Raw genomic sequence first — 24,188 nt, 5'->3', positions numbered from 1 at the left:
CCCAAAAATCAGTCCCGATGTGTCTGCCTGATGGTGGCAAGTGAAGTGTTAATATTTCAAAAGCAAAAGGGCATCAGAACGTTTTAAAGTGTTCAGGTGTAAGCAGGAACGGTGATGGAAAATAACTCCTGGCTTCACTAAGAACTGAAAGGCTGTGTGAATGAACACACAGCTTGGGTCTTAGTTTTGGTGGCATCTCCAGGTTTGGTTGGCTTAACTAGAAGGGTCTGTTGGAGCTTGGCTGCTGCGCCTTAAAATACAAATATTCCACAATGGGAAGCATATAAAAAAGCACAGCGGTGACTGGATTGGTGTTGGTGAACCCTCCTCGTGTTCCTACACGACTCAGAACAGGTGCTGTGTCCTCCCACTGCGTTAGCGAGGGGTGACCTGGGTTTGGAAGCCAAAATAATGTCCTGGGATCGTCGTTTTGGGAACGGATCTGGGTTGTGTGGCACCCAAAACGGTGAGGATTGTCTGCAGAGAGCAGCACAGCAAACCTGACCGAGCGGAGCCGGCCCTGGCGAGAAGGACCTGTCTGGGTATATAAACCAGCGTTCAAGTGGGAATCAGACAAGATGAAGTTGGAAATAAGGGCAGGGGGAATATCTCAGAAAGCAAGTTTTGGGAAAAGAAAGAAGAGCTGTAACTTCAGCGTACCGACTGCTGCTTTACATGCGTTTATTGATTCGTTTTGATCTATCTCTGGTGTTTTCTAGCAAGCTTCCAGCTCTGCAGACAGGTCTCCATCCCACAAACAGGCGTGTGTGCGCGGGAGCAACTTCACGTCTCGACACACTCGTGTTATTACATTTTCCACAGCAAGGATCCATCCAGCAGTCAATTGCAGGATGAGGCCGTTACAAATACTATGAATAAAAGTAGTTCTTTCTTTTCTTTGTTTAAGCTATTTTTTCTGGCCAAGAATCCCACATTGTTTGTTTGCAAAAGGCTCGTTGCTGTTTCCCATTCCGCAAGCAGCTGCGTTGTTGGTGGCGCACTCTGAAGTGCAGCTCTACCCTCAGGATCTCCCTCATTTCCATTCCTATGCGATCTATAAAACGGCACATGGGACAAATCCACACAGAAACTCATTTGAGAAGCACCGAGCCCTCTTTGTGAGGGGTTCCCCAGGGAATCGTCCGTGGGTCCAGTGGCGAGAGCAGCTTTTGTTCCAGCTCTCCATTCTCTATTTGATCTCAGGCTTTTTCTCCATAGTCCTGGTCTTTGAACGTAAGTGCGACCAGCAGTAAAACAAATGCTCTTCATATGGCATCTGTAGAATGTATTTTCACTCGTGCGCTTTTCGCTTTGGGGTGTTTTTGTATAGTATCGCACTTGCAGAAGCGATCAGCGTTCGTTGTTTTAAGGGTGCGCACGCCAAATATGAGCTGCATTTATTATCTTCTATTTGCGTGTAACACAGCTGCCCTTTGCTCTGGAATTCTGTATTTCAGCTTCAAACCTGATCCGGACTAGCTGATTAAACTTTCTGTCGAGCTTTTGTGCCCTGTGAAAGGCTAGAACTGAATTAGGAGCTTTATCTTCTGCTCTGCAATGAATTTCTGCACTAGGCGACATTGTGTTGTTTTCAGAGATGCTGCGTCACCGATTCATTATCTATATATGGATAAAACGTAAGTTAATTGAAATATGCGGCATGTGTTTTCAAAGAAAAGCACCTCCTTAATTTGGATGATATTTAAGCCTTAATACTTCTAAATCAAACTTCTTTTGCGTTTACTTGTCTTTTTTTAATGATATAGCTTCACCATGGCAATTCTCTTTAATTTCTTACGTGTTCTTCAAGGACAAATCACGTTGCCTTGGGATTGTTTGCTGCGTTACGCGTCTTCAGCATCTTCACATCTTGTGCTGCTTGTTCTTTCTCCTTCGGAGCCGAGCCGCGTGGCATTAACCTGTTCTCAAACCTATACATGGTTGAAAATAGCTTTATGTTTTTTGGTCTACTGCTTCTGGACCTGCCAAGCACAAAAGGGAGACGATCCGTTCTTGCTTTTGCAGCCATCTCAACAGGTTGGAGGTTGGAGGGATGTTCTTCCCTGCCCCGCTCCATCCCAGGGGGTTGTGTTTCCGGGCATCTCATCATTTTTGTTATATTTTCCTACTCTGAACCCATTCCACTTGATAGGGTTTGGGGATTTTTTTGATGATAACCCATCAGTGAAATGGTGTAGAAAGATTATTTCATGTTTTTGTTGATTCGTACCCCCTCGGTTACAGCACCAGCTGTTCTGCAGTTCAACGTACTCCGATCACCGTGTCTGTTTTTGAAGAGCTATTGTCGAGTTGTTGCCTTGTTTTTTCAGGCTGATAATCTCTTACTGAATCAAATTTAGCACTTGACACCTGCTGCTATTGATCAGCAATTAATATAAAGGCTTTTCTCTGAAAAGACGTGCAATTCTAATCTCTTCTGCCAACGTGCAGAGCGCTGCTGCACGCAGGTGTAAGATGTGTCAAGGTATGAGTTGGGGTGGGGAGAAAATGAATGGGAAGCGATTTTTATAGCTTAGTGCATTTGGATTAAGGCAAGTCTAATTAATTAGATCAGCCTTAGTTTAAAATGCCCAAAAGGAGCTTGGAGCCGGGAGGGTCGGGCTCTGCTCCGCAGGAACAAGCGCCAGGGCCAGGGGAGGTTGAGGTTGGATGTGGGAACAATTTCTTGCCCAAAGGGCTGTGGGGCATTGGAACAGGCTGCCCAGGGCAGTGCTGGAGTCACCATCCCTGGAGGGCTGGACAGACGGACATGAGGTTCTCAGGGATGTGGTTTATTGGTGGACTTGGCAGTGTTGGGTTAACAATTAGACTTGATGATCTTGAGGGTCTTTTCCAACCAAAATGATTCCATGATTGTGTGATTCGAGAACGGCCACAGGGGTGGATAACGATCCTGGTCTGTGGGTCCACCCTCAGATTGGGAAGTTCATGAGATGCCGGCTTGAAGGATCGCTCCGCATTCACGGAATCCCAGAGTGTCAGGGGTTGGAAGGGACCTGGAAAGCTCATCCAGTGCAATCCCCCCATGGAGCAGGAACACCCAGATGAGGTTACACAGGAAGGTGTCCAGGCGGGTTGGAATGTCTGCACAGAAGGAGACTCCACAACCTCCCTGGGCAGCCTGGGCCAGGCTCTGCCACCCTCACCAGGAAGAAGTTTCTTCTCAAATTTAAGTGGAACCTCCTGTGTTCCAGTTTGCACCCATTGCCCCTTGTCCTGTCACTGGTTGTCACCAGAAGAGCCTGGCTCCATCCTCCTGACACTCCCCCTTTCCATTTTGATCCCCATGAATGAGTCCCCCCTCAGTCTCCTCTTGTCCAGCTCCAGAGCCCCAGCTCCCTCAGCCTTTCCTCACACGGGAGATGCTCCACTCCCTTCAGCATCTTGGTGGCTGCGCTGGACTCTCTCCAGCAGTTCCCTGTCCTGCTGGAACTGAGGGGCCACAACTGGACACAATATTTTTGCTGGCTGAGCTCTTCCCTATACAAATGTATCTCTGCTCTGCTCTCCAGTTGTGTGTCCCACGTTCACATCCCTTTCTAGGGCGGGTGTAGCACACAGGGACGGGATCAGCGCTGCAATGGGGTCACGGCGATGCCCTTGGCGTCCATTCCCAGGATTCCTCTCCAGCGCCCTTTGCTCCTGTCTCTCATCACTCTGACACTCTCTAAACGATAGCAGAGCGCTGCTTAAACCCCCCAAAGCCAGAGCCCTGCTCTGCACCACATGTTCTGTCTCCAGATGAAGGGTCTAAGGACTCGAGCCTCCCCTAAGCCCCTCGTGTGATCCCGTCGTCTCGTTCTTCACCTGTTGTGTGTCCCCCCTTGCTGTGCGTCTGTCTTGGATTAGAAAAGCTCTTCCTCTGAAAAGCTTCAGCGTCTCCACAGAGACTCTGTATAAATAACTGTGATTTTTTTCTCGATGTACGGATGTAGAACTTAAGAACAAAACAAAACACATTCCCCTGCCCCCTAAAAACTCATAGTGTGCAAGGGCAGAATATACCCTCACTTCTGGCTTTAGCTGGGATTGATATGTAATTTTAATAGAAGACTAGTGCAGCCTTGGCATTATTTTAGGAGCAGTTTTAAATTACCCTACACAGATTCCTTTTTCCTGGTGGGATTTTCAGGATATAAGCAAATAAAGTAATCTTTGGAAGGAGATACCGGGCTCCTGCTTGTAAAATCCCGATACATCATAAAGGAAATGAGCAGGTTTTGCGCAGGGCGAGTGGCCAGGAGAGCTGAAGCTACTGCAGAATGCGATGCAGATGCCGCAGAGAAATGGGGAGATCAGGGGATGACTTGTCTGTCTTCTCGTGTCACGGTTAAGCTTAAAACCCAGCGTTTTAACCCAAAAGGAAGCCCGTGAAGCTGGACGGCTCTGCTTGTTGAAGCAGCACCAGCCCCTCCTGTTCCAGTTTGGGAAATTGTTGTTGCCCAGTAGCTTCCAGTAGTCAGCAGGGAACAAACTGGAGCCCGAATCAGTTTTGTATATACATGTGTTAATCCAAAACTCCCTTCCTGAACTGGGTGCCTCGTGCTTTGCTTGAAAAGGAAAGAGGTGGCTGTTGTTATATCTTTGTCTATTATCTCTGGAGAGTTGGGCAGGGAAAAATTTAATGAAATGTAACAAGGGCAAGCGTAGAGTCTTGAATCTGGGCAGGAACAACCCCAGGTTCCAGTGTAAGTTGGGGAATGACCTATTAGAGAGCAGTGTAGGGGAAAGGGACCTGGGGGTCCTGGGGACAGCAGGGTGACCATGAGCCAGCACTGGGCCCTTGTGGCCAGGAAGCCAATGGTACCTGGGGTGGGTTAGAAGGGGGTGGTCAGTAGGTCAGAGAGGTTCTCCTGCCCCTCTGCTCTGCCCTGGGGAGACCACACCTGGAATCTTGTGTCCAGTTGTGGCCCCTCAGTTCCAGCAGGACAGGGAACTGCTGGAGAGAGTCCAGCGCAGCCACCAAGATGCTGGAGGGAGTGGAGCATCTCCCGTGTGAGGAAAGGCTGAGGGAGCTGGGCCTCTGGAGCTGGACAAGAGGACACTGAGGGGTGACTCATTCCTGGGGATCAATATGGAAAGAGGGAGTGTCAGGAGGATGGAGCCAGGCTCTTCTCGGTGACAACCAGTGACAAGACAAGGGGCAATGGGTGCAAACTGGAACACAAAAGGTTCCACTTAAATTTGAGAAGAAACTTGTTGGGGGTGAGGGTGGCAGAGCCTGGCCCAGGCTGCCCAGGGAGGTTGTGGAGTCTCCTTCTGTGCAGACATTCCAACCCGCCTGGACACCTTCCTGTGTAACCTCATCTGGGTGTTCCTGCTCCATGGGGGGATTGCACTGGATGAGCTTTCCAGGGCCCTCCAAGCCCTGACACTCTGGGATTCTGTGATCTTCTGAATCCACCTTGAGGCTTGTCCTGCTATTGCTGCTGATCCATGCACTGTCTGTGTTCTGTTGGGTGCTTGGAGCGCATCAAATGATGTTCCTTCACTAGCGATAAACTTATTATTAGGAAATTTTTAGGAACAATTTCTTCCCCAAAGGGCTGTGGGGCATTGGAACAGGCTGCCCAGGGCAGTGCTGGAGTCACCAGCCCTGGAGGGTTGGACAGACGGACATGAGGTTCTCAGGACATGGGGCAGGGACAGGGGTGGGTTATGGTTGGACTCCGTGATCTTGATGGGCTTTCCCAATCAAAATGATTCTACCGTTAAAAATTCAGCCTATTCAGCAATTGCAGAAAAATCATCAGGAAACAAAGCTCTTAAGTAGGTTTGTGTGATCGTGTGCACGCGCTGCGGGCGCTTCGTGTCGCAGCTCCTGCTCTTGTCCAAGCCCAGCGACCGGTTTCTTTTTTGCCCGTAGAATGAACAGAACCCCTGAAAACAGAGGAGCTTGTCCCCAAAATTTGGTGATGCCCCCTGCAATCCAGCAGCAGCTCTCACACACAGTGAGCCTGGGTAGAAACCTCTGAGACATCTTAGGGATGAGCCTGGAAACGAGTATTTAAAACTTGAGGAGCTCTGAAGGAGTGTCCTATGGGGGGAACCAACCTTCTCCTGTCTGAACTTGAACTGAGTCTTCAGGAGAATTCCCAAAGTCACATTTCTGCTTGTTGTATGAATAACATGTAAGCTGCTTGTTTTCTATCCTGATGAGCCTGAATTTTGATATTTGAACTTCATAGGTCAAGCCTACGTTGAAGAGTTGTTTTCTTGCTGTGATGTTAAGGAGTTAAAACCTAATTGTAATGGCTTTGGTGCTGGGCACGACAAACTTAATTCCAAGAGGTTTGTGTCGTACCGCTACCACTCATATAAAACAGCTTTTAAGATGGGAACCCGCGTGAGCATCTGCTACAAAACGTGATCTGTTGGGACAGCAGCGTTTGGAGGCTGCTGTGCAAAAGTCTTGAATCCTGTTGCCTTTTACACAATTGTAGTAATAGGGGAAAAAGTCCTTTTGGGGCACCGTTAATGTTCTCTGTGTCCTGTGCACCAGAATGGTGATGACCATTGGATCAGCTAATAAACTGTGTTACACTGGGCAAGAGAAGACTGTGTGAAAAGTGATGGTGTTTATCTATGTTTTTTGGTTTTGTGGAAAACATTGTCCCAATTTACATGTAGATATGCTTTGTCTTTTTTTTTCCCTCAATATCCATGCAGAATCAAGTGACGGACACCAACCGAAAGCTGCAGAATGAAGGAAAAGAAGTAAGTGATACATTTATTCGTTCTTTCTTTTGCTTCTCCAATATTTGACTGTGCTCGCTAGTGGCAAATTACACAGAGCAGCAATAACTGCAGGGGCAGCACTGGGTGGGCTTTGAAGGTCCCTTCAACCCAAACTGTTCTGCGCAGAGTCTGGTTCCCACTTCACAATATGGTACCGCAGCAGTTAAACTCAGGGTGGTTCTTGAGCTGCATGGGTAGAGACATCAAGGTGTGGATGAGGAGGCGGCGATTGAGCATATCTTGGATCGGATGTGCCTTAAACTACCTTCATCCTTCTGCCCCTTCATCATAAGGGAGCATTAACAGATTAATTAAGGGGAGATTTCCGAGCCGAGTCGGGGTGAAGGAACCGATGCTTGAGGGTTTTCAAGTGTCTAAACCAGATGTGTGAGAACTCTCGGGGATGGTCCTTCTGTCATTGCTCTACCCATATTCCATATACACATCTACTCACAGAATCCCAGAGTCTCAGGGGTCGGAAGGGCCCTGGAAAGCTCATCCAGTGCAATCCCCCCATGGAGCAGGAACACCCAGATGAGGTTACACAGGAAGGTGTCCAGGCGGGTTGGAATGTCTGCACAGAAGGAGACTCCACAACCCCCTGGGCAGCCTGGGCCAGGCTCTGCCACCCTCACCCCCAACAAGTTTCTTCTCACATTTAAGTGGAACCTCCTGTGTTCCAGTTTGCACCCATTGCCCCTTGTCCTATCACTGGTTGTCACCGAGAAGAGCCTGGCTCCATCCTCCTGACACTCCCCCTTTCCATATTGATCCCCAGGAATGAGTCCCCCCTCAGTGTCCTCTTGTCCAGCTCCAGAGCCCCAGCTCCCTCAGCCTTTCCTCACACGGGAGATGCTCCACTCCCTTCAGCATCTTGGTGGCTGCGCTGGACTCTCTCCAGCAGTTCCCTGTCCTGCTGGAACTGAGGGGCCACAACTGGACACAATATTCCAGGTGTGGTCTCCCCAGGGCAGAGCAGAGGGGCAGGAGAACCTCTCTGACCTACTGACCACCCCCTTCTAACCCACCCCAGGTACCATTGGCTTCCTGGCCACAAGGGCCCAGTGCTGGCTCATGGTCACCCTGCTGTCCCCAGGACCCCCAGGTCCCTTTCCCCTACACTGCTCTCTAATAGGTCATTCCCCAACTTACACTGGAACCTGGGGTTGTTCCTGCCCAGATACAAGACTCTACACTTGCCCTTGTTCTGTTTCATTAAATTTTCCCCACCCAACTCTCCAGCCTGTCCAGGTCTCTGATGGCAGCACAGCTTCCAGTGTCACCACTCCTCCCAGCTTGGTGCCATCAGCAAATTCTATTTGTCACTCTATTCCCTCATCCAAGTCATTGATAAATATATTGAATAATGCTGGCCCCAGTACTCTTTGCACCCTTTCCGTTTTCCTTCTCGACCACCCTCATGGACACCCAGACTTCATTGTGCTGGGAGCATTAGTACTTCAGCCAACTGCATTGGGAACGAGCAAATCCCCACATCAGACCAACTATTCTAATAAAGATTAAGGATAAAAACATCCTTTGGGGAGGTGGTGATGTGGCTTCTCTCCTGGACCAAGTAAACATAACTCTTTGGTACCATGATTGCCCATTTAGAAAAAAGAAGCTAATATTTTGTTTCCTCTGTGGTGGCGGATGTGTGTTTTGCCCTCGTCCCAACGCGCAGGTTTTTGTTGGACTGAACATCTAGAAATGTGATGCTAAGAATCCCCCTGGGAGCAAGCGACCGCATCCGTCTTTGAGAAGAACTAGAGGAAGAGGAGCTTGGGGGGAGTAGGGACCTGATGGATAAAATGGGAAGGGCAGATGGTTTTTGGAATTCACAGGATGTGCTCCACGGCTGCTATTTGTGATGGCTTTGCTCCTTGCTTTCTGGATATTAAGGGAGTGCTTCCATAATTTGGTACAGAACCTGGAGTTTATATCCCCTCTGCTCCCTCTGTTTACTATTCTTAATGAAACTTATTTTTCCTTCCTTTCCAAAGCTGATCATAGCAATGGAAGAGCTGAAGCAATGCCGATTACAACAGCGGAATATTTCGGCGACGGTCGATAAGCTGACGCTGTGTCTTCCCGGTGAGGAATCGGAAATTGCTCTTTGTTTTAATCCACGTCTCTTCGCTTTGTGCTTGTGTCTCACCGCTCGTGTGTTTGTTCTTCTCTTTCCAGTCCTGGAGATGTACAGCAAACTGCGGGAGCAAATGAAATCTAAAAGGTAAATGTTGTATAGAGTGGTGTATGTATTGGAAGCGTCAAAAAGAATCTGTTTGGTGCTGGATAAATTCAAGCGGTTGTCACAACTTGAACTTGAAAATCAGCCTTTCCAAGTGAACTTGTGTGATTTCTGGCTGGTGTCTTCACAGTCTGGTGTAGCCTAGAACCAGGATTAAAGCGGGCTCTAACTCTTTGTGTTAGGCTTTTAATGAAGGTGTACGCTGACATTATTTTCATGAAAGCTCACGAAAACTATGCGTTATCAACCAAATTTCATTCGATGAATATCATAATACAAAACCTGATATCACCTGAGAGAATCCGATGGACACGAATGGAAGCCAAACACCTGAGCAATGTAGCGCAGGATGGGGAAGTTGGTGAGAACGCTTGTTTTGCAGTAGAAATAATTGCGAGCTGAGCTACAGGGACTCGGTGGCTCAGAAATCACGAGCTGTAAACCCTGCGTTTCTTTTCCCACCCCGGTCTGTTGGCGATGCCGAAGGGTAAACCCACAATCTGGGGTATTTTCAGGGCTGGGATCCTGGGGGATGGTTTGTTTAAGCAACCGTGGGATTTCAGAGGCGCTTTGAGCCCCCGGGGGTGGCAAATTGGGCAGAGAGCAGCTGCTGGGGGGGGTCAGCTGGAAACCCAGCGGGTGCAGCTGGGGGAGCGCTCGCATCCCATCGCCGTTCGTGCCTGCCATCCATCACCACAACGGCACAGAGAAACCAGATGTTTCCAACAAGGCGATAACTAATTGGATGGGCGTATTTTTACATTTCCCCTCCTGCCTCTGCTGATCTCCTCGGACCTCGGGTAACAGATCCGCGTTCCTCCCGCAGACGGGATGCTCGGAGGAGGTTTAGCCGTTCCCGAAGCTCGTTGTTTCTCAGGCGGGCTCGGTGCGGAACGGGGCAGCGCATCATTTGCGCAACTGCTCTCAGTCTGTTTCGAGGAACAGCGAGGGGTTTATCCGCTGCCAGATGTGGGCTGGGGAGCCGAGCTGCGCACAGCCTGGCAACTTGGGCAGGGAATCCACATGCCGCTCGGTTCCCTCGCTCTGGGTCGTGTTTCCAGGCTCTGCTTCTAAGAATTGCAGCTTTTTTGTCTTCCCCTCTCTTTGGATTGGTTCATTTTAAAACAAATAGAACTTGAAAGCCACATTTAAAGAAAATCTGAACCCTTGGCGTTTTTTTTCCTCTCCTCCTTCTTCCTTTGTCTGGATTTGATGGCTTCATTCACCAAACGCAGCACAACATGTTAAATACTTTTGTGCCTGCACCCCATATAGCTTATGCATAATTTCATGATAGCCGGTGAGGGGGTTGGTTTACTAGCATGGGTCTTGAGTTTGGAGTCCACAGTCTTTGAGCAGCAATAGGTTTTGCATTTAGGGTGAATAAACTCAGCTTTCCCAAGGCAGACAGAATGGAGTTACGTGGTGTTTATAAACCAAACCAGGTATTCGTGATATGTAGAATCTGCAGCCATTAACTTGAGCTGGAGATGGTGGAACAAACCTGGAGAAATGACCCTGTAGAGAGAAGAGATGGAGGGAAACGTTTCATCTGCATTGTCTGGAATTTAAGGAAGGGACAGAGAGTTTATTTCCAAGGGCTGTGGCTGCCCGTTGGGAAGCGATGACCTGGGGACCCCATTGGTGACCACGTGCTGTCCCCCCCATTCACCTTTTTGCTGCTTCTGGTTCAGCAAACAACGCCCTAGCGATCTACGAGACCCTCCGAAGCGTGTTGATCCCCTCTGGTTGAATTTCTGGCGTTCTGTGCACTCTGGAGTTTCTCTCCAGAGAGGTTTGCGCTTTATTGCACATAGTTTTTCATACCTCACCGTAGTGCAAACACCGGCCGGGTTACAGGGTTAATCCTTTTGACTGCTGGTGTTGGGACCATTTCTGCTTAAAATAACTCCCCTGTGGACCTGCCTGGAGTTCAGGCCAGAATTATTCTGAATGGGGATGTGAACAGGCTTTTTCAGTGGTGCTAATATGTTTCTTATGACTAAACACTTTTTTTCCCCTACAAAATATTCAAGGTGTAAGTGGAGGTGCTTGTGGCCGGGATTAACCATGGGTATAGTTAGCTAACGTTGCCTTAATTCACCCTACAGGTGACTGTGAGCTGGTGTTAGCCTGCAATATGTTCTTATAGATCCTGCTAATGCTTCCTAGGCACTTCCCTGATCATTTGGGCTTTAAGCTTTGACCGGGTTTGTGGTCAGACCAGGAGAAGGATTTTCTCGCATTTTACGTTGCCATTCAGGGGTGCCCCTGGATTCCAGTGAACAGGCAACTCCTCTGGTCCCCACTTCCCAAAGGGAAAAGAGGGAGAGTGTTTGAGAAAAACGATTTGCTTAGAATAGTTTCCTATTTAGCATCTTGTGTCAGGCTATGAAGGTCGCTTTTATGTAGAAGGGTAGGCTAAAACGTATACTGCCTTCCCTGAGGCCATTGGGCATCACCAAATATAAAGGCATAAGAGAAGAAACATTGGGATTCTTTCATTCTGAAATTTATAACATACATTCCTTTTAGAGTGGGGAAATAAGTTATTTTCAGCTTTGAAAAGGTCACGTAGCCAATTGGTACAACAGTAGTTGTTGGCAAGGCTGGGCCTTTGTAGAAAATGTGTTTGTTTGGACCCGTAAGCTGGGCTTTGTGTCACCTCTATCTAAATAAAAGGCTGCCCAGGGCGGTGCTGGAGTCACCGTCCCTGGAGGGCTGGACAGACGGACATGAGGTTCTCAGGACATGGGGCAGGGACAGGGGTGGGTTATGGTTGGACTCGATGAGCTTGAGGGTCTCTTCCAACCAAAATGATTCTGTGATTTACAGTTAAAGCCCATTTTGTAGGGAAAGCAGGATGGAAATCACTTGCTCTTCCCACATCTCGACTCGCTTGCTCTCCACAGACACTACCCAGCGCTGAAGACCCTGGAGCACCTGGAGCACACGTACCTGCCCCAGGTGAGCCACTACCGCTTCTGCAAGATCATGGTGGACAACATCCCAAAGCTGCGGGAGGAGATCAAAGAAGTCTCCATGTCAGACCTCAAGGATTTCCTGGAGAGCATCCGTAAGCACTCGGACAAGATTGGAGAGACGGCGATGAAACAGGTAGGACTTGTGTGTGCACACGTGTTGGAGGTGTCATGGGAAGAGGAACCTGGTTCACCATCGTGTTAAACAAATTTCTACTTTTCAACTCAGGAGTCAACTTGGTTTTAAATGGTGAAGTAATTTTGTTCCCAGGTGAAGCAATGGTTCTTCATTCTGTGGTTGCTACTGGAGTTTATCGTCTGGTTTTTATGCATTGAAAAGCGATGGGTGATTTTTGTTGTCATCTCCTCCTGGCTGTGTTCTCCTCTTGCTGAGCCAGAGCTGCAGTCGGGGTGTGTAACTCAGATTTTCCACTTAGTAGAACAGGGATATTTGTGCTGCTGTGCCTGGTGGCAGCTGGAGGAACCGGAGACACTAGTGTTGATTTCCCAGGTTTGGGGTAAAGCAACATAAGTTCATATACTGACTGCAGCTCTTGGACTGATTTTGCAATCCTGGGTAAACTTTCATTGCGCCTTGTTTGAATTCACCTGGCAGTCGATGTCTGTAAAAGATGAACTGAACATCCTCATGTGCGCATTAAAATGCAATTGCCTTTCCCTACCCTTCTTTAATAATCTATTTGGAATTTTAGCAGTTTTTCCTGTTGTAGCTGGGGAGCGTTGCTCACAGTGGCTCTTAAGAAGGACTTCACTACTTTGAGATTCAAATGCACTAGTCATGAAATGTTCCTGTTCATGGGCAGTGAACTGCTCCCTCCGATAGCCATTGATGGGTTGGACTTTGATTTATGGGAAGGACTCTTGCTATAACTTCACATGATGATAAAATTATGCTGTTAGGTTTATGGTCAGAGGTACCAGCAAGTTCAATTTTCTGTTCTATAAACACCATTTCTGTAAAGTGGTCCAACTTGAAAATTTCTATTAATTAATTTAATTTACAGTGTATCCACTACCTTATTCTCTTCTCAACCTCTTTCTAGTATTTCAGGAAAACAAACCAAGCTCTATATTGCGTAATAGCTCTTGGGAGAGTTGCCATTCTCTATCTGAGAGTTCATCCAACTTTTTTGTTAGTTGTTGCGTTGAATCCAATGGGATGAAGTTCAACAAGGCCAAGTGCCGGGTCCTGCGCTTTGGCCACAACAACCCCCTGCAGCGCTCCAGGCTGGGCACAGAGTGGCTGGAGAGCAGTCAGACAGAAAGGGACCTGGGGGTGCTAATGGACAGAAGCTCAACATGAGCCAACAGTGTGCCCAGGTGGCCAAGAAGGCCAATGGTGTCCTGTCCTGTATCCAAACCAGCGTGGTCAGCAGGACAAGGGCAGTGATCCTTCCCCTGTGCTCTGCATTGGGGAGGCCACACTGGAGTATTGTGTTCAGTTCTGGGCCCCTCAGCTCAGGAAAGAGATTGAAGTGCTGGAGCGGGTCCAGAGAAGAGCAACAAGACTGGGGAAGGGACCTGAACACAAGAACCATGGGGAGAGGCTGAGGGAGCTGGGCTTGTTTAGTCTGGAGAAGAGGAGGCTTAGAGCTGAGCTCAGCACTCTCTAGAACTACCTGAAGGGCAGTTCTAGCCAGGTGGGGATTGGTCTCTTCTCCCAGGCAGTCAGCAATAGGACAAGGGGCCATGGGCTTCAACTCTGCCAGGGGAAATTGAGGCTGGAGATGAGAAAGCAATTCTGTGCAGAGAGAGTGGTCAGGCATTGGAATGGCTGCCCAGGGAGATGCTGGACTCACCGGCCCTGGAGGTTTTGAAACTGAGATTGGCCATGGCACTTAGTGCCATCATCTAGTCAATGGACTGGAGTTGGACCAAGGCTTGGACTGGATGATCTCTGAGGGCTTTTCCAACCCAGTCCCTTCTGTGATTCTGTGAATCGAACTTTACGAACCTGCAGGAAACGTGCACTGCGCTGGACATGGAGCCCGATCTGCACAGTGGCGATGCTGGGGAAGACTGCGAGTGCTGCTGTGCTGAATTCACCTCTTACAGTGGTTTCTAAACCAGGAACCGTTTACAAAAAATACTCCGGTGTTGTTCATTACGGCAGTCAGACTTCAAAAAATATTCTTCCTTGGTTCCTGTGGCTGAAAAGGAATAGGAGTTTCATTTGTCTTTTGCCGCTCAATTAATGCAACAAATAAGCTACTTTAAATAAGTAACTTCATTATATCTTATTAAGGATATTTACCAATCGCAGAGGCGTGAGGGGATGATGCAGATGTTGCAGCTTTTGGAATTTTCAGTTTTGTCGTCATGATGCTGGGAGGGAAATTTAAACCTCCCGGCACTGCAGTTGATGAGTTTGGTGGATGGAGAGAGATGTGCGAGTCCAACTGCTCCGGCAGACCTGTTGTAAGAAATTCCCCATCAGAACTAGAGATATTTGTGTAGCTTTGTGCTTTTTGCACCTTCCGAATCCATGGCGGACTTCTAAATTGAGGTCTGAGTTGTGGTACATTGATGTTGGGAGTGTCTTGGTTATGGGTACATCGGAGCTTCAACGTTTGAATGTATCCATCAAAAAATACTCAAATGGAAAAGGTACTATGTGGGCTGTAGCAAGGGAGTGACAAAACAAGATACACCAAAAGAAGGCTCCGCTGGGACCTTATTGCGGCCTTTCTGTACTTTAAAGGGTTGATGACATGGGGACAGACTTTTGAGCAGGGCCTGTTGTGATAGGACGAGGGGTGATGGTTTTAAACTAAAGGAGGGAGATTCAGGCTGGACATGAGGAAGAAATTGTTGTCCCTGAGGGTGGTGAGAGCCTGGCCCAGGTTGGCCAGAGGGGTGGTGGATGAACCATCCCTGGAGACATCCCAGGCCAGGCTGGACGGGGCTCTGAGCAACCTGAGCTGGTGAAGATGTCCCTGCTCATGGCAGGGGGGGCACTGGGGGAGCTGGGAAGGTCCCTCCAACCTAAACCATTCTGTGATTGTGTTCTAAGAAGGTAATGTTTAGATGTTTTAAGTTTGCCTACAGATGACACAGTTTGATTTATATATTCAGCCTCTGTCAAACCCCATTTTTCTGCTGTTTTATGAGAGGAAGATGCAGACTAGAAGAATCAGCCAGAACCCCAGAGTGTCAGGGCTTGGAGGGCCCTGGAAAGCTCATCCAGTGCAATCCCCCCATGGAGCAGGAACACCCAGATGAGGTTACACAGGAAGGTGTCCAGGCGGGTTGGAATGTCTGCACAGAAGGAGACTCCACAACCCCCTGGGCAGCCTGGGCCAGGCTCTGCCACCCTCACCCCAAACAAGTTTCTTCTCAAATTTAAGTGGAACCTCCTCTGTTCCAGTTTGAACCAATTACCCCTTGTCCTACTGTTGGTTGTCACTGAGAGGTTTCGTTACCCTTTGTGGGAACAGAGTTCTTTCCAAGGTTGGACTCCATGGCTTTCCAGCAGTGAATCTGTACTGTTCCCATCCAGTGGCTTGGGGAAGGAAGGTCAACTTGCCACTTCCAGTTGCAAGAGCCAAGTTGGCACTGGAATTCAAGCAACGTGCTACGTTTATTCCTGCAAAAAATATCATGATCTGGTTCACCAACGAGTAACAATGAGGAGCTGAAGATTTTGGAAACGAAGGTTTTGGAACCTCCCATCGCCGTGGGGTCATTTCACGTCGTTTTGCCGCTTCTCCCTTGGCTGCGTCTTTTCCTCAGCCCGCTGGCTGGGATTGATTGATAGCGGCGCTGGCAGGAGGCCTGGGAGACTCGGGGAACCGCGATTGGCAGCTACATCCATTCGGTTTAAATTAGCATCGTATAAATTCTTCTAAAATTGTTTGATTTCACCACCGGGAACGGCAGAAGGCTTGATACAATGGGGAAAGGAAATGGTGTTTTTGTAACGTTACAAATCTGAGGCCGATGATGACAAGAGCTGAAAGTTTCATTTTGTGATAATCAGAAGGGTCTGTGTGGGAGCGCCCGGGGCTGGCGCGTTCCTGCCCGCAGTCGGGGATGCGGGAGGAGGAGAACGTGGTGGGATGAAGTCAAGTGAGATGATCCCGGTGTCAGCGGGAACCCAACAGATCTCACAGCGCACCGAGAAACTTTATAGTCTGACTGCACAAGTGCGGAGCTCTCATTGAGTCCTTTCCTCGTGCCTTTGTTTGTTTTTTAATCCGAATTTTATTACCTATGGTTCTCCGTTCCAAAAATTGTTCTTAATTACACGGCGCTCCACGCATTTCAACTCCTTTTGGACTTTGGCCCCGTGAACCTGCGCGTGTGTTTTGTTTTGCTTGGTGTGTTGTTTTTTAAAAGATCTGAGTTCTGGGCTTGCCAGGAACAAATTACATCTTATTAACACTTGCTGATGTCCGGTATGTGGTTTTATTATCTAGTTTAATGGCTGAAATACGCACGGCATGAGGAGGTCACTTAGCACGGTGCTGCTTGCAAAGCGTCTGGGGTGAGCGCAGTGAATGTTGCTACACAGGGGGCCAAGAATAACCCATCCAACAGTCATTATCAGATCAAATTTGTCAGGACAGCCAAAATATTCCGCGTGCCTTTCGCAGAGATGGAAGCAAACCAACATTTTATTGTTATTTTCTTTTAGCATCCCCTGGATGCGCCGTCAGAGCTGGTGTGTGGCAGCTGGTGATCTAGTACAAGTCGGGATGGGTTGGTGTTCCAGCTCTGCTTTTTCAAGGTGATGTTCATGCTTCTTGCCAACACATAACGGTGTCTGTATCGTTTCTGAGCAGTATAACGGGAGGCTTGTGTAAGTCTGTTTTCCCGCAGTGGCAGAAAACATCTGCTTGATGGTGTGAGTGTCTACGTGCACATAAATGAGGCAAAACGTTGCACAACGAACCGAAACGCTGATGGGATTCGGTAGGAGCGCCGTTCTCACCGTCAGCTGAAGCTCTTAGAACAACAGCAGCTCCGTAGAACGACACGTACATCTGAGATCAGTGATTCAGATCTGGGGTCGGATGATTCCCCATGGGCCGGAGCTGACCCAGAACCGCTCGTGTGTCCCCAACATCTCCCTCCTGCTCAACGCGTCCTCTCCTGCCTGCAAATAGCTTGGAAAAAGATGCCTGAAGAGCGCAGCTGCTGCTTTTCTGTGATATAAAAGTATTCAGTAGCACAGGATGGAAATGCAGCTGGTCTTGGAGTAACAGCTTGTGCATGAGAGATGGAGGAGGAGATTCATTCTTCTTTCCCCCCTCCAGTTGCTTGGACTGGAGATGGCAGCTGCTACCATTCCATGCGATTGTGAGGAGGCTGTTGAGCACCCAGCTACGTGCTGCAATATTTTAGGTATGTCTGGATTTAAACTGAATTCTGACCTTGAGTTGCCTGGATTTGTGACGATTGGTTTGGGGCTGGAAGTCACTTTGCACAGTTTGCGCTGCTGCTTCGTTCTTAGAGCTGTAACCAAATCTCGGCGCGCGTTTCCACCAGGACTATAGAGAAGCAGCTGCGTGTTAGCGATGAGTCCTGAGTGTCTTTTTAAAAGTTTGAATACGTTGGCGTGGTAATAAAAATGCTACTGTTTGATTTTTGAGATATTCTATTGAAGGGTTGAATATTTTAAAAGCTGGCCCATGTCCAAGCTGCCTGATGAGTGATGGCCGTGGGAGAAGCTGGGTGCTCATTGCTTGTTTCCTTGGCTTGCCGCAAGTCCTTTTTCAAGCATTTCCCTTGATTTTTTTGGATCCCAGGATGGCATTTTGCAACAGCAATTATCACCTTGCCCAGCAATAATCACTTTGTGAATCTGCCCCTCTCCGTGAACTTTGTCCCATTGAGTTATCTTCAGGATTTCTCAAACGTGATGGTAGTGATGGGGTAACTGGTTCGTGGAGGATCTGATGCAGCTTCGGGCTGACGGTTTGTGCCCCACGTGAGAAATGTGGGGGTGTGATGGGCAGTTTGCAGAATCGAGGCGGGCGAAGGGGAGGGCACGGTTGGTGTGGAAAGCAGCCGGGATGTTGAGCCGCAGAGCTCGCCCATCGCAGCAAACGCCCCTTGGCCGTGCAGAACGCCCCTGGGAGGCCGCGGGACGCTCCGCCTTTAACCGAGCTCTGAAGACACCAGCATGTCCCATCAAGCTGCTTATTGGAAATGACGGCGATAAGCAGAGATGCAGCGATTTCAGCGTGGTTGGGAAATCCCACCATCGTTTTAAATACAAACACATGCGCGTCACCGCGAGCGAGCAGTTCCCTGCGCGCCAGGGGACAAAGGGACATTTTTGGGTCCCCAGATGCTGCCCGGTGGCCTTTTGATGGCCCGGAAAAAGTGTTGAAAAACACAGTTTGTGTCGTGTTCTTAATTATCCTCATCCCTGACGTTTTTTAACTTTATGTAATCTTCCGCGGCGCATATGGGAATTGTTTTTTCTTTGTAGGAGTGTGTTGGAGTAAATTAGATTTTGCTGCTTTTTCTGTGTGTGCCATGCGGGGAACGTCCCTGTGCGGGGTGGCAGCACTTGGTGCTCCCCAAAGGCCACGGGAGAACCCCTGTAAGGTTTTGTGTCTCCTGCCACGTGGGCTGGACCCACCGGTGCCACACTGGGGATGAAACGCAGCGTTTGGAAGATCCCGGCTCCGCGGGGCTTGGGTTTTATGGACATGCCCCAGGATTTCCACAAGCACCCTCCGATCTGAGCTTCCCGCTGGTTTCAGTGTGTCTCTTCTTGCAAAGGTTTTCTTTAGCGAGCACAAAAAGGTTTTCTTTAGCGAGCACAAGGAGGTGTTACAGTGCTGGATGCAGGCAGGAGAGGTCAGGCTGTTGGCTGAGTGGGGATGAGCGGCTGGTGCTTTCCCCTTCTGGGCAGCTTTGTGAAGCAGAATCGTGTTCTTTAGTCAAACACAATAACGAGACCTTCTTAATCTTTGATACGGCTGCTTGTCTGCTTGTTATATTAAAGTCTTAGGAGAGGAAATGCATCTTCTGGGGCTGTTTGGATTGGAAGGCTGATGGTCTGGGCTTGCAGGTCTTGGGGAAGAGGCTCCAGAGCCAGGCTGGGGAATGGGGACGCTGTGACATGATAGTGTCCCCTGGTTATTGAGGAGACATGTCACTGTTAGACCTGAGCTGCCTTCAGGTGCCTTGGTAAAAATGTTTAATGTCAGAAGCTTATAATGTGTTTATACCCACAGAGATGGATCAACAGGAGTGACAACTGTTGGTCACTTATCCCCAGAATCTTTTGCTTAATCTCTTGGGAAACTTGCTGGAGAAAACGGGTAAAAAGGGTTTTGTTTTGCACTGGGTTAAAATGACAGACAAATCTTTAACAATTTGCTGCTTTCTTGAAGAGCTGACCCTGAAAAACTGTTTTCTTAGCAGCGTGTTGAGCACCATGTTGATGGTGACTGGACTAATCCCATGGCACTTCAATTTTTAATTTGGAAGCTTTTTGAGACAAATCCTGCTGAAGTGCCTGCAACTCAATCTGCTCTTTTCTTGACCCGGCGGCGATTGTGATGGGTTTTGAAGATGAACTGTGAGATTTCCCAATGTCATTTAGTCAGAGTCAGTGCGGTGACTTTGTGCGTGGCTCTGTCACCATCTTTTGTCCCCTGCTTTGCGCGTTGAGGCTGGAGCTCGCCCCTGGTGAGCGGTGCCCAGCGAGGTCTCTCGTGGCTGTGGGATGGTGCTCTGCTGCTTGCAGAAAGGGCAAAAACAGGGAAAAAGGAAGAATAACAGAACAGTTTGGGTTGGAAGGGACCTTCCCAGCTCCCCAGTGCCCCCCCTGCCATGAGCAGGGACATCTTCACCAGCTCAGGGTGCTCAGAGCCCCGTCCAGCCTGGCCTGGGATGTCTCCAGGGATGCTTCATCCACCACCTCTCTGCCCAACCTGGGCCAGGCTCTCACCACCCTCAGGGACAACAATTTCTTCCTCATGTCCAGCCTGAATCTCCCTCCTTTAGTTTAAAACCATCACCCCTTGTCCTATCACAACAGGCCCTGCTCAGCAGTCTGTCCCCATCTTTCTTATCGGCCCCTTTTAAGTGCAGAAAGGCCGCACTAAGGTCTCCCCGGAGCTTCTCTTCTCCAGCTGAACACCCCAACTCTCTCAGCCTGTCCCCAGCAGAGCTGTTCCAGCCCCAGGTCATTCCTGTGGCTCCTCTGGCCCCTCTCAGCACGTCCACGTGTGTCCTGAGAAGGTGGAGATGTGAATGATTCTGAGAACTGCAACCATTTGCTTTGAAGCGAATTGCCAAGCCAGGAGCTTGAGGTTCAACGTGATCCCTCAGCTCCCCAATGGACATGGGAACGGACGGGTTGTGGCAGCCCCACGAATTCGGATTCAGTGTGTTTGTTGGGGTAACCGGGGCAGCCGTGTGATGGGAGAAGCAGCTGGAGGCGTCACCGCGGCCGTTTTGGGCTGGACTGGAGGCCGGTGGCGCACGTGGGCGGTGGTGCTGGGTACGTGCCGATGTCAGCATGTTTCCGTTCCCCCACGCGTAACGTTTGAGGTCTTTGCGCTTCCTCGTGCTTTTCCTCTCCTTCCCACATCACATAATTTGAGTGCAAGTGTGCTTATTATCATAAAAGATCTTTTTTTATTCTAACATTTCCTGGCTTTCTGGGGACGGTTTCTGTTTGTTTAAGAGGCGTTCTGTGCCTTTAAGTCTGCGTTTAAAATTTATACCCCATAGGAACTTTATTAATAAATGGGTATTCCTTGGAATTCTTTTTATGGCCTTAACAATGAAACTGCTAAATCACAGACCCTCTTTATTTCAGCATGTGTGTGACTGGCGGCCGCAGGGCCCGCGCTGTCCCACTAGCGTGTCCAGCCTGTTCTGTGGACCTGGCTGCGTCATAAAATCCAAAGTTGAACTACAGGCCAACCATATGCTGGACCAGCTTTTTGTGCGGTTGCCATTTAGACCTCCTTAAACACTTGGAACCTGCAGGTTTTTCTTGAAATGAATCATTTATCTTCCAGCCGATAGACGGTATAATTCACAAGGCTTCAAGGAGCACCCCTCGCTCCTTCTTTAGAGCAATTGCTGCTGCGCTGATTGTATTACGGCTGGGAAAAGAGGTGCTGTTAAACTTATTTGCCCTGGACTGCAGGCGTTCGGCGCTGTAATTTTCACTGGTCTTGCTTCTACTGGTTTTAATTAAGCTGCGTTAAGGTGTTTAAAGCAGGCGCTGCCCGGTGCGCTGGGCTCCCGCGGATGCGCCGCTTTGGAGGCCAGGCCGTGCGGATAGACCTCAGATTAGTAAAGCGGGGTTTTGCGCCTGCTTTGGCAAACCTTTGGAAAGGATGTGGAGGAGCACGGGGCTCCGGACAGGAGAGAGGTGATGGAAATCGGGCTCAAAAATGGCTCTCATCAGGAGGCCGCTGCCCGCGTGAGAAATTCTTCTCTTTTCATTTGGACGTCTCAGGCTTGCAATATAACTGCTGATAAACTTTTAAATTAACTGGTATTTTTCCTTATATTTCTTATTTTTCCAACTCCCGGAGTGGTTCTGGTGACGGATTCTCATGCTGCACATGGGGTGGTTGGATCTGTCAAGCGGGTGAGCGCTCTGGCTGCGTGTACGTGGAGGAGGAACCGAGGAGGTTTGGGATCCCAGGTCCTCCTGCTGTAACACAGTCACCCCAGAACCTCCACGTCCCTTCGCCTGACGCTGCAAAACCCTTTGTGACCATGGCAAAGCGCTAATGCTGCCGTGACAACGGTACCGGTGCATTTTCCCAAGGTAACAGCCCATCTTCAACACTTGCAGCCCTTCCAGTTCCAGCGCCCATTCTTCAAAATACCCGTTTAGGGTGAAGTTTGATTTTCTTTTTAATCCAGGTGAGCAAGATTTCATTCTTTGCAAGCAGGATAAGGCCTCTTGCAGCACATAACTCCCCTTTAGGGCAGTGTCGTTGCCGTGTAGTTTCAGAGCAGCTTTTGAAATCCCAGCCATGACTTTTGGGCTGATGAGGATGGCGGGGAAGGGAACGGCTCCTATGGATCGATGCCGGGTCCCCGGGGGTTCTGTGCTCCGGGTTGCTAATGAGATGGAAATGGGTTTACATCAGTAGGGCTGTATGTTTTGCCAGTAGGGGTGCAGTGGTTCGGTTTTCCAGGCCTGCCCTTTGTGTGACTCTCCTGTACAAATTGCAAACGGGTGCAGGCAGAACTCACCGACCGAAATCCTTCAGCAACCCAAGACTTACTTACTTATTTCTTTTCTTAAAAAACACAAAGTTCTGCTGACAGGCTCAGGTCATTTAAGCCTCTCGACATATTCTTCTAATTCACATATATAGGAAATTTAGAACAGCTTTCGTTTGTGGGTAAAACGCGTGTAAGTTACTCCAGGACGGCTCCGCTTTGTTCCTGCTCCCCGTCTCCCAGGGCTGAGCAGGTTCCTGCGGGTGGGTGTGATGGGATGTCTCGCACACACCATTGCATTAGGAGTCTCTGTCCACTGTGGTCTGAACACGGTTCATCACTCCGATAACAGCACCATTAAAGTGTTGCAAAGGCGCTTTTTTGTTGGTGAGAAATGAAAATCTTTCTTGAGTAAGGAAAGAATATTCTGCACAGTGGGAAGAGCTGAAATATATTTTCCTGCTTTATAAATACTCCTGTTTTAGCCCTGCAGGATGGGGGAATATTAGTTGTTTGTGCTGGATCATCCCCTTGTCCCGTTGTGGTTTCCTCAGGTGTGACACTGGTTTCCGTGATCTTCCATCTGGTCTGTTTGCAAACTATGGGCTGGAGAATGGGGAGAGGGCAAGGGTGAGTGTGGAGTGTGACATCTGGGCAGGAACAGCCCCAGGTTCCAGTGTAAGTTGGGGAATAACCTATTAGAGAGCAGCATAGGGGAAAGGGACCTGGGGGTCCTGGGGACAGCAGGGTGACCATGAGCCAGCACTGGGCCCTTGTGGCCAGGAAGCCAATGGTACCTGGGGTGGGTTAGAAGGGGGTGGTCAGTAGGTCAGAGAGGTTCTCCTGCCCCTCTGCTCTGCCCTGGGGAGACCACACCTGGAATATTGTGTCCAGTTGTGGCCCCTCAGTTCCAGCAGGACAGGGAACTGCTGGAGAGAGTCCAGCGCAGCCACCAAGATGCTGAAGGGAGTGGAGCAGAGAAGGTGGGATTTGGGTTAGTTGAATTGACCCCAATAGGAACTGTTTGTAAACTGCTACTGTGGAGACCTGAAGCCGCTGAGTCTGTCTGTCCTTCACTTCCAGTTCTGTTGAAATCCTGAACAACGCTGACTGTTCAGCCTAGGGAAGAGAAGCTCCGGGGAGACCTTATTGTGGCCTTTCTGGACTTAAAAGAGGCCGATAATAAAGATGAGAACAGACTTTTAATCAGGGCCTGTTGCAACAGGACAAGGGGTGATGGTTTTAAACTAGAGGAAGGAGATTCAGGCTGGACACGAGGAAGAAATTGTTGGACCTGAGGGTGGTGAGAGCCTGGCCCAGGTTGGCCAGAGAGGTGGTAGACGAACCATCCCTGGAGACATCCCGGGCCAGGCTGGACGGGGCTCTGAGCAACCTGAGCTGGTGAAGATGTCCCTGTCATGGCAGGGGTGGCACTGGGGTGACTTTTAGAGGTCCCTTCAACCCAAACCATTCCATGATTCTATGATAAGAAGCTCCTGGCTCTGCCTGGAAGGATGCTGCCGCTTACGAGGTGCAAACAACCTTCGTCCTCTCCACCTTCCGGGGGGCCTGACGGATGCTGATGCTCCTTTTCATTGCTAACCCTTTATTCATTCTTCTCTCCAGCCCCTCTTAGCACTGTTTGTAGTTCTGCTAAGCCATAAAACAAGCACCCTGGGAGTTCTCCATATATGCAGACAGCAGTACAAACAAACACCCCATACCGTTCTCCTGGCGTTCCAGCCTCAAGGAGTCTTGTTCTCAGCTCTGACCCCACAACCTTTCCTCCGGTTGGCAACGTGCTGGCGTTGACAGTTCCAACGGTTCAGCCAGAGTTGAAAGATAGTTGCCGGAGAGCAGCGGCCGGGATGGTATGTGTTATTCAGCAGGACCCCCTTGAGGCGAAGCTTTGAATCTGGTGCCTATTTCAAAGCATGTGTTAAACTTTATGTGATGCTGATTAAAACGGAGGGCTCCGGGGTGAATTGGCAGGGCCCCGCCGTTGCGTCTGCCAA

General features: G+C 49.2%; 1 protein-coding gene across 8 annotated transcripts in view; it reads left to right on the top strand.

Annotated features, from left to right (window-relative positions):
* EXOC6B (exocyst complex component 6B) overlaps positions 1-24,188 on the top strand; it is a 315,683-nt gene that overhangs the window by 51,980 nt on the left and 239,515 nt on the right. For all 8 annotated transcript variants that reach the window (XR_010472016.1, XM_065060168.1, XM_065060170.1 and 5 more), the window contains exons 3-6: positions 6,691-6,738; positions 8,763-8,853; positions 8,947-8,992; positions 11,923-12,127. Coding sequence is in view for 7 of the 8 variants with exons in the window: in XM_065060168.1 (XP_064916240.1) it covers positions 6,691-6,738; positions 8,763-8,853; positions 8,947-8,992; positions 11,923-12,127 (390 nt within the window). In the remaining variant the exon portion in view is untranslated. The remainder of the gene's footprint in view (positions 1-6,690; positions 6,739-8,762; positions 8,854-8,946; positions 8,993-11,922; positions 12,128-24,188) is intronic.

This window comes from Columba livia, chromosome 4 (genome assembly GCF_036013475.1).
Source record: "Columba livia isolate bColLiv1 breed racing homer chromosome 4, bColLiv1.pat.W.v2, whole genome shotgun sequence".
Classification (NCBI taxonomy): Eukaryota; Metazoa; Chordata; class Aves; order Columbiformes; family Columbidae; genus Columba; species Columba livia.
The sequence above is the reverse complement of the archived record's forward strand: the minus strand, read 5'-3'. Positions and strand labels throughout refer to the sequence as shown.